Source organism: Danio rerio, chromosome 17 (genome assembly GCF_049306965.1).
Source record: "Danio rerio strain Tuebingen ecotype United States chromosome 17, GRCz12tu, whole genome shotgun sequence".
NCBI classification, from domain to species: domain Eukaryota; kingdom Metazoa; phylum Chordata; class Actinopteri; order Cypriniformes; family Danionidae; genus Danio; species Danio rerio.
In genome coordinates this window covers 25,012,501-25,026,053 of record NC_133192.1, presented here as the reverse complement: position 1 = coordinate 25,026,053, position 13,553 = coordinate 25,012,501, and the positions used below count along the sequence as shown (strand labels likewise).

The window sequence follows — 13,553 nt, the reverse complement described above, 5'->3', positions numbered from 1 at the left end:
TCATGACCATGTGTCTGCTTTTTTAAGTTTATTTTAATACTCGCAGTATGTGACTGCATACAGCTCGCTCTCTGTTCTCTGAAACAAGGGCAAAAGTGACATTAAACAGAGGGATGGCGTAACCAGACTTTATTTCAACGCTCTGTCGCCATCTGCAGGTCACCAGTGCACAACCCACAAGTTACCATGGAAAAAAAAAGATGATTTTGCAAATATAACTTGACCTAACAATAACACATGTAGTCATGAAATGTTCTTTCCGGTATGTTGGAAAGAGTAGTTCATAATCAGACTACATGAGGTCATGGCTCAAATCTACCTATAATAATGCACCCTAGAACACAAGTCCCAAAACCTGCTCCTGGTGAATAACTCCTCAGATGCTGAAAGGATTTATAGAGGAGCGCCCTAGGCATTCCCAAATGGGTTTAGGGGATTCCCAATTAGACTTAGTATGGATGATGAGAGCATTAGATCCAGTCTGTTCTAGGTAACCCTATTTAAATCTGCTAGCTGCAGTGCTGAAAAGGTTACGGTGTGTGGATTTTCTTATAGGGATAAAGCATCTGTAAAATAAGACCCTGGAGGCAGGGAGACCTACTTAGGGTAAGGACAGGACACACTCACCTATTCACCTAAATATTGTGCCTGTGTTTCCCAACCTTTGTCCCAAACACTTTCCGATATCATTGAAGAACTGGGATGTTAAAGTTTCATTCATTTATTTTATTTTGGCTTAGTTCCTTTTTTAATCAGAGGTCGCCACAGCGGAATGAACCGCCAACTTATCCAGCATTTGTTTTACACAGCAGATGCCCTACTAGCTGTAACCCAGTACTGGGAAACATCCACACACAATCGTTCACACACATACACTATGACCAATTTAGTTTATTGTATACACCAATAGTGCTTGTCTTTAGACTGTGAGGGAAACCGGAGCACCCGGATGAAAACCCATGTGAACACGGGGAGAACATGCAAACTCCACACAGAAATGCCAACTGGCCCAGCTGGGACTTAAACCAGTGACCTTTTTGCTGTGAGATTACAGTGCTAACCACTGAGCCACCGTGTCACCATGTGTGTTTTATTATAGAGTTTGTTATTGTGCATTAATATGGAGGTCTTTTATATATGTTAGTGTTTTATATACAGTGGATTAAGAAATGGCTTTTGCATCTTATATTGAGAGCTGAATGGTTTGAAGACCACAAGAAATCAGTTAATGAAACAGGAAGTTTGGGTGGGGTGTTTCAGAAAGCTTGTCCTTCAAAAGACATAGGGTGTGTATTCGAAATCACACCCTATACCCTTAAATAGTGTACCATTTAAAGAAGCAGTCATTTAGTGGTGGCCAAAACTAGTGTATTTAAAGTGCACTCAATCAATCCTATAATACACAATGCATCGAGAGTTTGGTTGCTGAATGAATTTCCTAATAACAAGATGACATATAGAGCAAAATCCTATAGGTACATGTTTTAAAATACATTTTTATTTAATTAAAGTATCATTTATGTATCTGAAAAAAATCTAAATACTTTCATTCATGTTTCATACCATTAGACAGCTCCAATAGTATCTGGATGCAGCCTTGATGATGCAAGCTGAGACTGCATATCTTAGTGATGCAATGTCAGAAACCATGCACTCAATGGAGCAAGTGATGCCATTGTAACAGGTAGGGTTAGGTGAGCGCATTTAAGCCCAGTTTATAGTTGCCATTTTCTTTTTGTGAGTAATTTTCTGCATGTTATCTATTTTTCATTTGTCAATGACATGCAAGCAAACAACAAAATAAAACATTTCAAGAAAGGTAAAATGGAATTGATTTATTTTCTGTAACATGAGGCCTTCAACTTCCAACCCCTAATTTCAGGATGCAAAATAGATGCAAACCCTCTCAAATAAAGGCAAATTTCATGATACTAAAATTATTTTTTGTTCACAAATATATCAACATAATCCTAAAGGTTTCTAGAGTCATCTGAATAAAACAAATCTTTCAAGCAATCTATAGTTTTTTGTATACTTTGTCAAATGTTCAAGCAGTGGGGAAATACCTTGTATACTGTACATAAATCATAGGTAATTAGGGAATAATGTGTTAATAAGTTAATAAACCAAGGTTATTGGTCTTGTTAAATGATTTTTGATTTTATAATACCCCATCTAAACATAACTTAACTATTGATATCTTTACTTTAAAGTAGACTTTTCTGATTTTGTTGACACAATTTGATATAGCAAAATCCTCAGCGTAAAATGAACATCCCCACTGGTCCCACTTCTACAAAGAGTTCAAATAAAACTAGAGCAGAGTTAAAGTGCTGAGTGAACAGAGAATAATGAACCCCTGCTGTTAAAATGCAGAATAACTGAAGAAAAACACAAAACTACAACCAAATTCAGTCTCAACCTTAGGCCCTGCTGTCCACACAAACATGGGTATTGTCTAAATTGCAGCTTTTTTTTTCTACAAAAAACACAGTATCCGACTGTCACTGAAACCCACATTTTTAAAACTCTTTTCAGGCTGAAGATTTTCAAAAGCACTAGGGTCTGTGTTAAAAAAAAAAAAAGTTTTTGTTTACAAAAATCCCTGTGTATATGTGGAGATGGCCTTAGGAACTCAACTCAATCTCTCAAAATCTTTCATATTCATTAAATTATATGATGGTAATTTCCGGGGCTTCATATCAAATGGTTTTCTAATTTTAAACATAATAAATGTGTTTATGAAAATGAATTGATCTTTTGAAAGCAGTTGCTTTGAGTTAGAAAGCTAAATGTTCTCCTATTCAGATTTTACATGTGTTGTTCTTACAACCTATTTATCCACCGTCAACTATAGTTGCTGCATATTCAAATACAATTTTCTTGAAAAATTTTTTTTTAAAACCTGGAGAAAATAAATGCAAAACATGTTCATACAGCACACTATTAACAAGGCTACATGCATGAAACCATTAAAATTTGGGCAATAATAAAAATAATAAAAAGCATTGGATGCAGCTCAGATTGCACTACACCAGGTCTGCATCAGACACCTCTCCGCAAAGTGTTAAATATCTGTAAACTATCATAACTATAGTTCTCAAGAAGATAAAAGGTCCCATGAAGTGCTTTGTAATGAACATTTTTTTGTCTGAAGTATGACGTCATTTCAACAAAAAAATTAAAGACAGGACAGGACATAAAGTATCTCCTTCCCTTTAAAAAAAACAACCAATAATTTTATTTTTATCACAGCTCTGCCAATATGAGCGGTTTAGATTAAGTGGATAAAATAAAAAGCAAATGAGATGTCTTGAAGGGGCGGAGCATGTCATCTACTAAAGAGCATTTGATTGGTCAGTAGATTTTTTTGAGAAACTAAAGGTTGACGTCAAAAAAAATTGATCCATTTAGGCAGACAAACTGCAAGCTTTTGATGTTTATATCTTCTTAATGCAAATTTAGTCCCTGTTTTAAGGCACCAGCTTATAGATATCATCAAAACATATGATATCTATAATACTGATATAATACTCATACTGATACCTAAAAAAATAATTTTGATTTCATGGCAGCTTAAAAATCTTATCTTTCTGAGGGATTTATCTAGCGCAACACACAAAGAAACAGAACTTTACAGAACTACTTTATTGGATTAATGTAGGGAATAGTGAATGTGGGTATAGGGGCAATTTCACATACAAGTAGCATTTAAATCAAGGGTGCCCAAATGTTTCTTATAAAGGGCCAAAAACCAAACTTGATTGAGGGCTGGGGGCCAAAGCTAAATGTACCAAACCATATGATATTAAATTTGCTATGAGTAATTTCTTAATTTATTTGCTAATGTTTCAAAATAACTAGAAAACGTTGCTTTAAACCATATTAATTAATGATGCAGTGTCATTTTAGCAGTTTTGTAATGAACATATTACAGTAAAAACATAAACAATCTCTTTTATAACACAATGAACTTCAATGCTGATTACACCAGTCCAGCTGCTCCTGCCTCTGCCTTCATTTGCTCGCTGATGTCTTGTGCATCTCTCAACTGACAGTATTTACATTTTAAAAGTCTACTTATTTACAACATTTAATTTCAGTTTTTTTTTTTTTTTGTAGCTCATCAATAAAACAAAGAAACTAAAGTTTACATTAAATTCGAAATGATGGTTTCTGTCAAAGGCATTTGCCCCAACCAACTCCCCATCATTCTCCCTCTCTTTTCTGATGACAGGCCAAACCAAAGGTTACCAAGCGCCAACTTTAGCACACGAGCCCTATATCTTTGGTCTACAGCAAACTACACTATTTATTGGTGATGTGGTGGCACAGTAGGTAGCACAATCGCCTCACAGCAAGAAGGTCACTGCCTGGTTTGAGCCTCGGCTAAGTCAGTTGGCATTTCTGTGTGTAGTTTGCATGTTCTCCTTGCGTTCACGTGGGTTTCCTCCGAGTGCTCCGATTTTCCCCACAGTCCAAAGTCATGCGGTTCAGGTGAATTGGGTGAGCTAAAAAAACTGTCTGTAGGTTATGTGTGTGAATCAGAGTGTATAAGTGTTTCCCAGTGATGGGTTGCAGCTAGAAGGGCATCTGCTGTGTAAAACATATGCTGGATAAGTTGGCAGTTCATACCGCTGTGGCGACCCCATATAAATAAATGGACTAAGCCGAAAAGAAAATGAATGAATGAATGAGTGAACTATTTATAATACATCCTCATGCCTGTGTTCTTTCATTAATATTTTAAGCTATTTTATTACATTGCACTCTGGAATACTTGATTCTAATATACTAAATAATAAACTAATAATAACAAAAGCTCATGCAGGTACTTTGAATCACCTTGACCATTGATGAGTATGCATATTTGCAATTTTAATGTTCATCATTCACTCTGCTGTTCTTGACTGTTTGGCGCCATCTTGTGATTGAATATTAAGTAGGTTAGTTTAAGCAATGTTTGTTTCTGTCAGATTTACTTTTAATTAAAAAGTTCATACATTATTACAGCTTAGATCTGTTGTTTGTGGCTAGTTTAATTTTGTGGCAAGCATCTTTTTAAAAAGCAGGATAACACACATCCAGTAGCATAGATTAAAGTTTTTCTGTCGCATACAACAGCTTAAACTGCTGTTAGATGTGTATTATCTCTTACTTAAATAAGGACTGCTTTAATAAAAAAAATTTTTAGAATTAAAGTAGCGTTAGCTTTTAGATTTTTAAAAACTTTATTATGTAGGTTCAATGTATTTTTTGTAATTCATTTTTATTTTAAAACTTGTTTAATAATACTTTTGCAGCTTTAATTTAATTAATAAAATGTGTTAATAATATAGTTTTATATTATATAACATATAAAACATAAAAAATATATTTGAATAACAGAATTTTTTCTCTATTACTCTGCTGTCTGAATTGATAACAGAACTGTTAAATTTATTTACAGTCTATTTATGGATAGTACATTATATTTAAACTATTAAGAAGTAAAACATTAGAAGTAACACACCACACACACACACACACACACACACACACACACACACACACACACACACAAACAGAGATAGTGTTATCTTTGTTTAAACACTGTTGACAATGTTTCATGTGGTTTTGGTTGTAAGGCCTCAGTGGAAGGAAAATGAAACAAGGGTCACACCATCATATATTCAGAAAACTTCACCTTGAAGCCTCACAGTCAACCCAAATTTTAAAAAGCAGCCATTTTACAAAGAACAAACAATGTTGTGTTAGAGTGCTTAGCATTTTAAATACAATTATTTGAGTTTTAATAAAATTAAATAATTAAGATGAGACTTCTAGGTGAGATTTGTTGTCATGTTATTAAAATGTTAAACCATCATGGTCTTTTTATAATGAATAGGCCTAGGCTACTTTTCCTACATACCTGAGACTACATTTTTATTTAATTTTTCTATTTTTTAAAATGATTTACCTAATAATGGTTGCGTTGGAATATTGCCATGGCCACTTGAGTCAAAACGGCTGACAATCACTGATTTAGTTATAAAGTTAGAAATGAGGTTATTCTATAGTTAGAAATGCAACGAGAATGCAAAAATATGATTTATAAATCTTCATCATGGACCCCCTAGAGTTCTCTGAAGGACCCTCGAGGCTTAGCTGTAGAAATCATCCTGGAGAATATAGGTTACTCACTCTATTGGATGTATGGGGGGTGAAAGCAGCGCTCCCTCCGCACGGAACGAAACAATGTACCGACAACCGTGCGCGCACGTGACCGCTCTGACAGCGAGACGCACTGCGTACATCCTCAAACGCATATCCTTCCGCTCATATCCTTCAACGCGAATTTTGCTTTGTCAACACTGCGCTGTGGAACGCATCTCATTGTCCTTCTACGCTGCCTGCTTTAAAAGTTGCAATTTTTTCTTTGCTAATATTTTCAAAAGAGACTGTTTGGATGGTTCATTTTCATCATTAAACGGCACGCGTCCGCGCACTATTTCTGCTCGTGGCGCAAGATACCTTCTTTTTTTCTGGGTAAACGTGCCGGATCTACGTTCTTTTTTCCTCTGTGGGAAGCCATGATGGCAGTTTGAGAGCGGAGCTGCGGAGCACCCTGAGGAGAGATGAGTCCCGCCGATAAACCGCGCATCTTCACGCTTCTCCAACGGCTACCGTCGCACATCTAACACGCAGTTCAGGTGGAGACTGTCAGTTGTATTTTTCGTGGAACCAACTCGGCCATCCAACGACGACGATGATCATTCGTTAGGAGGGTTTTGAGGGGGGGTTTAGCAGTGGTGGCTAGCGGGCGATGCTAGTCGGGAAAGGCTCGCCTGTGTGTTTTCTTCTTCGCGCGAAGATGGAGAGGATTCGCTCCTCTCTTTGGACCTGATCACGGCGCGCGCGCCGGACACACAGACTTCTGCCTTACTATTATTGTTATTATATCGGATGCGTTCCGGTTTGACCGGGCCGCGGGATCGGAGGACCTTTTCAGCAGCTCGGAGGACTGAGCGATCGGGACCGGGAGAGTCGGGCCTGCTGCGCCGGAGCGGATAGAGGCCCGTCTGCGAGAAACTCTAATCCGGCCCGCTGCGCAAGACCCACCGGGCCACACATACACAGTCAAGGGTGAGCGAGGCACGGAGCCATCCCGAGCAAACATTACCCCCATTCTGACAATAAACCGGAATAAAACTGAAGTGTTTTGAACTGCTGTCATGGCAATGACTGCTAAACTAAAAGAAATAGTCAGTCGGAATAAGCGGAGGTACCAGGAGGATGGATTTGATTTGGACCTCACTTGTATCCTTGCTTGATATTTTCTGTCTGTGTTAGTTATACATATGTGTTATGTCTTTAAAACGTCACGCTTTAGCGAGGTGAAGCTGTAACAATACGACTTTCTTATTTTTAAGACTTTTTCTATCTTGGCTAAAAACCTTTTTTAATGCTTAGTCATGACGCACTTGCTCTGTTAATAGTGAAATACTGTGTTTAACCTCACTTAGTGGGATGGCCGTGCTCAGATATCTGGTTTGACAGCATCAAGGCTGTAATGGCAGACAGCTTCCTTCCAGACAGGCAGAATTACATACAGTATAGGAGGCCCTGTCATTTTGTGTAATCGCGGCGTGTTTTGCTTTTTGACAGCTCCTGTATGTGCTTAGCACAACAATGACAGTAGTTTGCTGAAGAGATTGAACAAATCAGAGTGTATTGACACCTCTGTGATTTCTTGTACTCTCTAATGACAGTGCTATTGATCATGTAAAGACATGAGAGGTCTATTCACTGAAGCTAATGGATAATGCAGTGCAGTCATTGTGTTTAAACATTGCTATTCTTAGAAATCTCTGAATTCACTGATTTGCCAACACAAGATCGCCCTGTTACTTCATGGCCAAGAAAGTGTCTGACATCTTTATCGTATCAAAAAGGTAATTACTCATTCACTTGGAACCTGCCTCGTCATCACGTCTTAATGCTGTGGGTGATGATAAATTGTGGTCATGATTCTGATGTCTGAACGATTAACATTTTATTTATTGTACCTGTATTAGCGGTTGACCGATATCAGCCACTGAAAACCCTTTATCTAGAAATCTCTCTGGTTAGTGGCTGATAACTCTCTGTGATGTGCTCATAAATTTATTTTCGTGCTAAATTAATTGGGATTTTGAAAACAGAAGTGACTAAAACCAGTTGACAAAGTTGTCAGATGGTTTAGGATCTAAAAAAGCCAAGCTCTCTCTCAAATAATGGCCAGTTAATCACCCTGGCTCTTGACCTATTATTATTACACAACAAAATGAAAGGAATATTTTATTTTTCCAAGCATTTACATGCCTCAAAAAACAGAACTCTGGTGGAAATTCCCTTTTGATCGTAAACTCATCATGACTGTTGAAGAAGTTATATATTTTCATTTGCTTTAAGACCTCTCCTTTTTCTGTTAATCGCCTCTTGTTTGGCTGATGTGTGCAAGCACTGAATATGTGGGTAAGGTGTGAGCTACTCTAAGCAGATGTGATTGTTCTCATGCAGTTTTTGCACTAGCGAGTGGCTCAATTTTACTGCCTTCCAAGTATTATAGATTTGAGTGTGGCAGACCAGGTGTTCGACAATAAACGGGATGCTTTTGTCAAATGCAGGAGTCTAACAGATCCATGAGTGATGCTGGTGAACTTCTGGAGGTTTTTTCTAAACAAAGGAGGACATGATTATCCAGCATTGCCTGTTCCCCCACTGCAGTAAATCTCACCTCTGATTCTGCAAAGCTACACCACTGGAGTACAGAGCATGCTGGGAAAGGTCAAATGTCACACAAGCTGTCAGCTGCAGAGTTTAATGCCTCGGTCTCTTAAATTACTACATTATCTGTTTCTGGTTTAGACATTAGTGTTTTGATAAGCCCCAACCTCACTTTCTTTTGCATTTGCTGTAGTTCTGAGATTTGTTTGCACACCGAGTGTGTGGTTTAAGCACCATGTCAGTATTCTCGCATATCGGTACATTTAAAGGGGTGGACGGTGTTTGAGAGTTTTGGGTGGAAATGGTTTGCATGTTAAAACCACTGCCTCTTTCTGTGTGACTGTGTATGTTTCTTGGCTGACATCGAGGTATTACTTGGCATCTGAAGAAGGAGAGAGATGCAATGAAGATGTCTTGTCATGCTGACTTTATTCTACACATTACTTGCACATGATGAACATGCCTTGATGTGGATGTATGTTTTATTCACATTGACGTGTGCATTTTTTATGAAAGATGGAACAAGGCTGCATTGTGTGGCATTGCAGAAACACAAGCCTCTGGGGATTTTTACTATGATCTTGCACATTTTATCTGCTTTTGTCTAGGATGAGGTGTGCAATAAGTTGGTGCTATATATATATTACTATATGCAATAACTCCAAGTTTACCCTTTCTTTTTTTGAGCAGTATATTTATATAGACAATAGCATATCATTTTCATATCGGTAGTTGATGATTTACCGATCATAACTTTAAAATTATTATTGGCTTATCAGTCTATCCCTAGATTGATTCTTGCATGTAAGCTTTCATAATGTTGCTCTATGAGGAGGAACCTGCAAAAGTTGTGCTAAGTTTGTTGTTTTCAACACTGACTTATCTAACCCTCTCTCATTGGTGATTACATTCTTGTGCTCAACAGAAATGGCTACATTTAAATGTGGTTGCAATTCGATAATGTAGTATGTGTAGAACCATTTGTAAAGCCTCAGATTTAAGGCATTCATTCATTTTCACTTTTCACTTTAAGAGCTAATTCCTTAATATTTTTAGGATAGTTCTGATTTGTGCACAAGTTTTTGGCCATCTCTCTTGATTTTTGGGGGTTTGGTATTTTGCCATAAGACCCCATTAATTTCGAAACCTGGACAGAAAAAAGTTAACTATTGATTTAGTTTACATAGGGGCTTAAATGTCCCTTCAGTTAAACCAAAGACAATAGAATATTTAAGACATGTCACTCGTATAGTTTTGAAAGGTCAATATGGTGAATAAAACCCCGCCTTCTAGTACAGGAGCCAATCATTGATCTCTATTCACCTTATTCTTAACGTATGAGCGGGCGCAGCCATTTAAAATTTTTTGGCTCGAGACTTCCTGTCTCATTCACTTCCATTAATTTTTAGAAGTTAAAAACAGCTCGTTATGCTGCTTAATTTTGCAGACTTATATTTTCTTATATTTTACTTTGTCTGTACAGTCATGCAAACAATTTTTTTGTAGAGCTAGTAGTTTGACTAAATTCTGCCGTTTAGTATTTCTAGTCATTTCTCTTATAGGCGACTGAATCATAAGTTAAAAAACAATCGAAAAAACGAGCGCGCTTTCACATTGAAGAATAAGATCAAGAGACTGACAGTTCTCCGGGGAGAGAACTCGGACCAGATGTGTCCTTTTATGACAGTTTGGTGGTCAACAAACACACTGGAATCTCAGCGAATACTTGCTTCACAGACAGAAGAAATATATCCAATTAAAGCTTGAAATCTGTGCTTTCAAAGAGCCAAGTGCAGATGATAACAACAGTTTTTATGTTTTGTAATCTGTATGAAATAAACGCAAGGTACAGTGCGTCCTGTCAAACGCACATCACACAACAGCCACTAATCAAACACCCACAAGCTTGTAAACAAAGGGTCGCTGTCATTTCTGGAGGAGATTCACAATCAAGACAAGTTGTGAGTTACTTTAGAAGAGTAGTGTGATCAGATGAAGCATTATTTAGAGAATGATAATGTGTAAAACAGCCATAAGTGAGGTTAGTGTTGTGATCTCGTTCCATTCAAGTGCGCATGTGCATTAGCTTGGGCAATCTTAAAATATGCAGTTTTTGTTTTATTCTGACGTTTAGAAACTAAACTTACTAGACAGATTTTGTTGAATTTTATTGGTGATTTTAAATATGTAATTTAATCGTTAGCTTGCTAAACAGTTTTGGAGAATTTGATGTTTTCCCATTTAGAACGAATGCCTGAGCATACTACCCAAGAGGCATTTCAAAGATGGCTGCCGAGTGAAATAACTTGACTATACTTTGTCTTCGAAAATTACTCACTTTGTCTTATTTTGAGATGTGATAACTTTAAAAACATTACATATTCTTTCTTCCATGCACAATACATTCAATTTTTAGTCATTTTTCTGATCTATTGTGGTTTGTTCAGGGATACTTATTTGTGAACACAATCTAATTTAGTGCTTTTAGGTTTTCGAACAGTCGTGATGATGTAGGAGTCGCTAACTGTTTTAAAGCAATTGGGCTCAAAATAAGCTTGACTCATCCAATTAAAAAGCTTCTGGCTTTCTTTTCTGACAGTGCATGACAGGAAACGAGCAGAACTGAAAAGCCCAGCGTGTTATGGTCGAGGTGTGAAGTAGCCCAAGAGTCTGCACACATCATGGGAGCCGAGCGAACAGTGCAAATGCCTGCAGATGCACAGTGAGCTAGAAAAGTGAGAAAATAATGCATGGGAAAAAATGAGGTTCAGTAGAGGGAGATAGCATTGTCTCACCATGTCAGAAAGCTGTGTGATTGAGTGTTGGAGTTGTGTTTGAATGCAGTGACTTCTTGGTGACCCTTGATCTCATTGGTTCAGGTCAGGATTGTGAAGCAGTCTGACCTGGTTTTGTAGGTTTGAAGTGCAGACACTCCTGTGCCCACGGTCTAGCACTTTGCTAAAAGGTCAATGCATAATGATGATGGTGAGAGTGTGACATTTACACTATACAGACAGCTGAGCGTCTGTATCACAGTTTTTGCCTTTGTTTTTATGTAATTTTCAAGTCGGTAAGCTATTTGAGCTGCAATCTGTCTGATTACAGTAGAATCGCTGTCCACATATCTAGTATGTTTTCCTCATTTGCCTACATGGTAAAGGTAATACATGTTCATATTGTTAGGCTTTTGTGATAAAGATATTTCTTGCAATACAACATTTCCTTAGAGAAATGTTACTTATTTTTTATTAATGAATGTTTAAGTATTTTTCTGATCAAATTACATCTATTTCATCGACTTTAAAACACAATGGATGACTGAATGCCTCTGCTGATTTTAAAATTTTTATTCACTGTTGTCATTTTTCTTGCTTGTCTCTTCTCTCACAATCAGTATTTATTTTCAGCTCTGCTCTGAGGCACTATAGCTTTACTTTTGGGCCTGCTCTAGCCAGTAGCATTGTAAAACCTACTGGGGAGGCAGGTGCACAGAAAGTAAGGTCCCGGTTGATTACTCAAATTTGGGTTAACAACCTATGCTTGTAGCACATAAATATTTGGCACATAAAATATTTTTATTGCACCATTCTGTGAGACATATTTCATTTATTACTATTGTTACGATGATAATGTTTTAATAAGACGCAGCGCTAGTTTCTTGTTTAGATTGTTGAATGTATGTAGTAACATCTTGTAGATTTAATTTTATTGTTTATTTTGCTTAATGTTAACCTGGTGTACAGTGCACATATGATCTTTTTCTTTAACACACATGTCAGACATATACCCTAACATCATTGCCATGGGCTTTCCAGCCGAACGATTGGAAGGTGTTTACCGAAACAACATTGATGACGTTGTCCGGTAAGTCAACGTGGTAAAACACACAATTCTTTTTTTTTTTATTTATTTATTTATTTTTATTTCGTCTCACCGTAAATTTGACAAATTATGCATTTTTTTTTTGAATGAATAGTCACTAACAAATGTTAGTCAGTTGTTTCATCTAATAGCTTGTTGAAATTCAAAATTGTAACTTCTGTCTTTCTTAATTTTTTTGTCTTTCAGGTTTTTAGATTCCAAGCATAAGAATCATTATAAAATTTATAATCTGTAAGTATTTAATTATATTTGAGTAATGACATACCAAACATAAATTGTTTGTTCGGAGTTTAACTCTCCTGATTTTCTTTTTTAGATGTGCTGAACGACACTACGATGCATCTAAATTCAACTGTAGAGGTGAGTACAACCCCTACTTCATTTTAACAGTGTCTAATTCTGAAACTAGTGTTAAAAAGACTACTTTTTATGGTCTCTTTAATTTTGCCCAAATTCTAAAATAGTTAAACTGTTGTCCATAGTAAAAAATGTGTTTGGGGGAAATAATAGTCTGCTGTTTTGGGGGAGTCAGGGTCAGTGGTTTTTCATCCTATCATGACATGAAATGTAAGGATTTTATTTCATTTTAAATTTGGTACTTCCATTCCTCATTTTTCATGCAGTACTTCAGAATGTTCATTAAAAGGATTATTTACTTAGAAATGAAAACTTACTTACCCTCAAGTGGTTTCAAATCTTTTAAGTTTCTTTCTTCTGTTGAACACAGAAGAAGATTATTTCTTTTTTTTAAGAAAGCTGGAAATGTGTACCCTTTGACTTTCATAGTAGGAAAACAAATACCCTTAAGTCATTGATTGGTGGTTTGCAGCTTTCTTTAAACTATTTTATTTTGTGTTTACCAGAATAAAGATGCTTTAAAGTAGTTACACATGTATGTTTATGCATATATGTGGGATATACTT

The 13,553-nt window shown here is 36.7% G+C and overlaps 1 protein-coding gene across 5 annotated transcripts in view; it reads left to right on the top strand.

Annotated features, from left to right (window-relative positions):
• The first annotated feature begins 6,550 nt into the window (after positions 1–6,550).
• ptena (phosphatase and tensin homolog A) overlaps positions 6,551–13,553 on the top strand; it is a 28,271-nt gene continuing 21,268 nt past the window's right edge. For 2 of the 5 annotated variants that reach the window (XR_012392852.1, XM_009293049.5), the window contains exons 1-4: positions 6,551–7,299; positions 12,528–12,612; positions 12,817–12,861; positions 12,947–12,990. Coding sequence is in view for 4 of the 5 variants with exons in the window: in XM_009293049.5 (XP_009291324.1) it covers positions 7,215–7,299; positions 12,528–12,612; positions 12,817–12,861; positions 12,947–12,990 (259 nt within the window). In the remaining variant the exon portion in view is untranslated. 5 annotated transcript variants of the gene reach the window in all.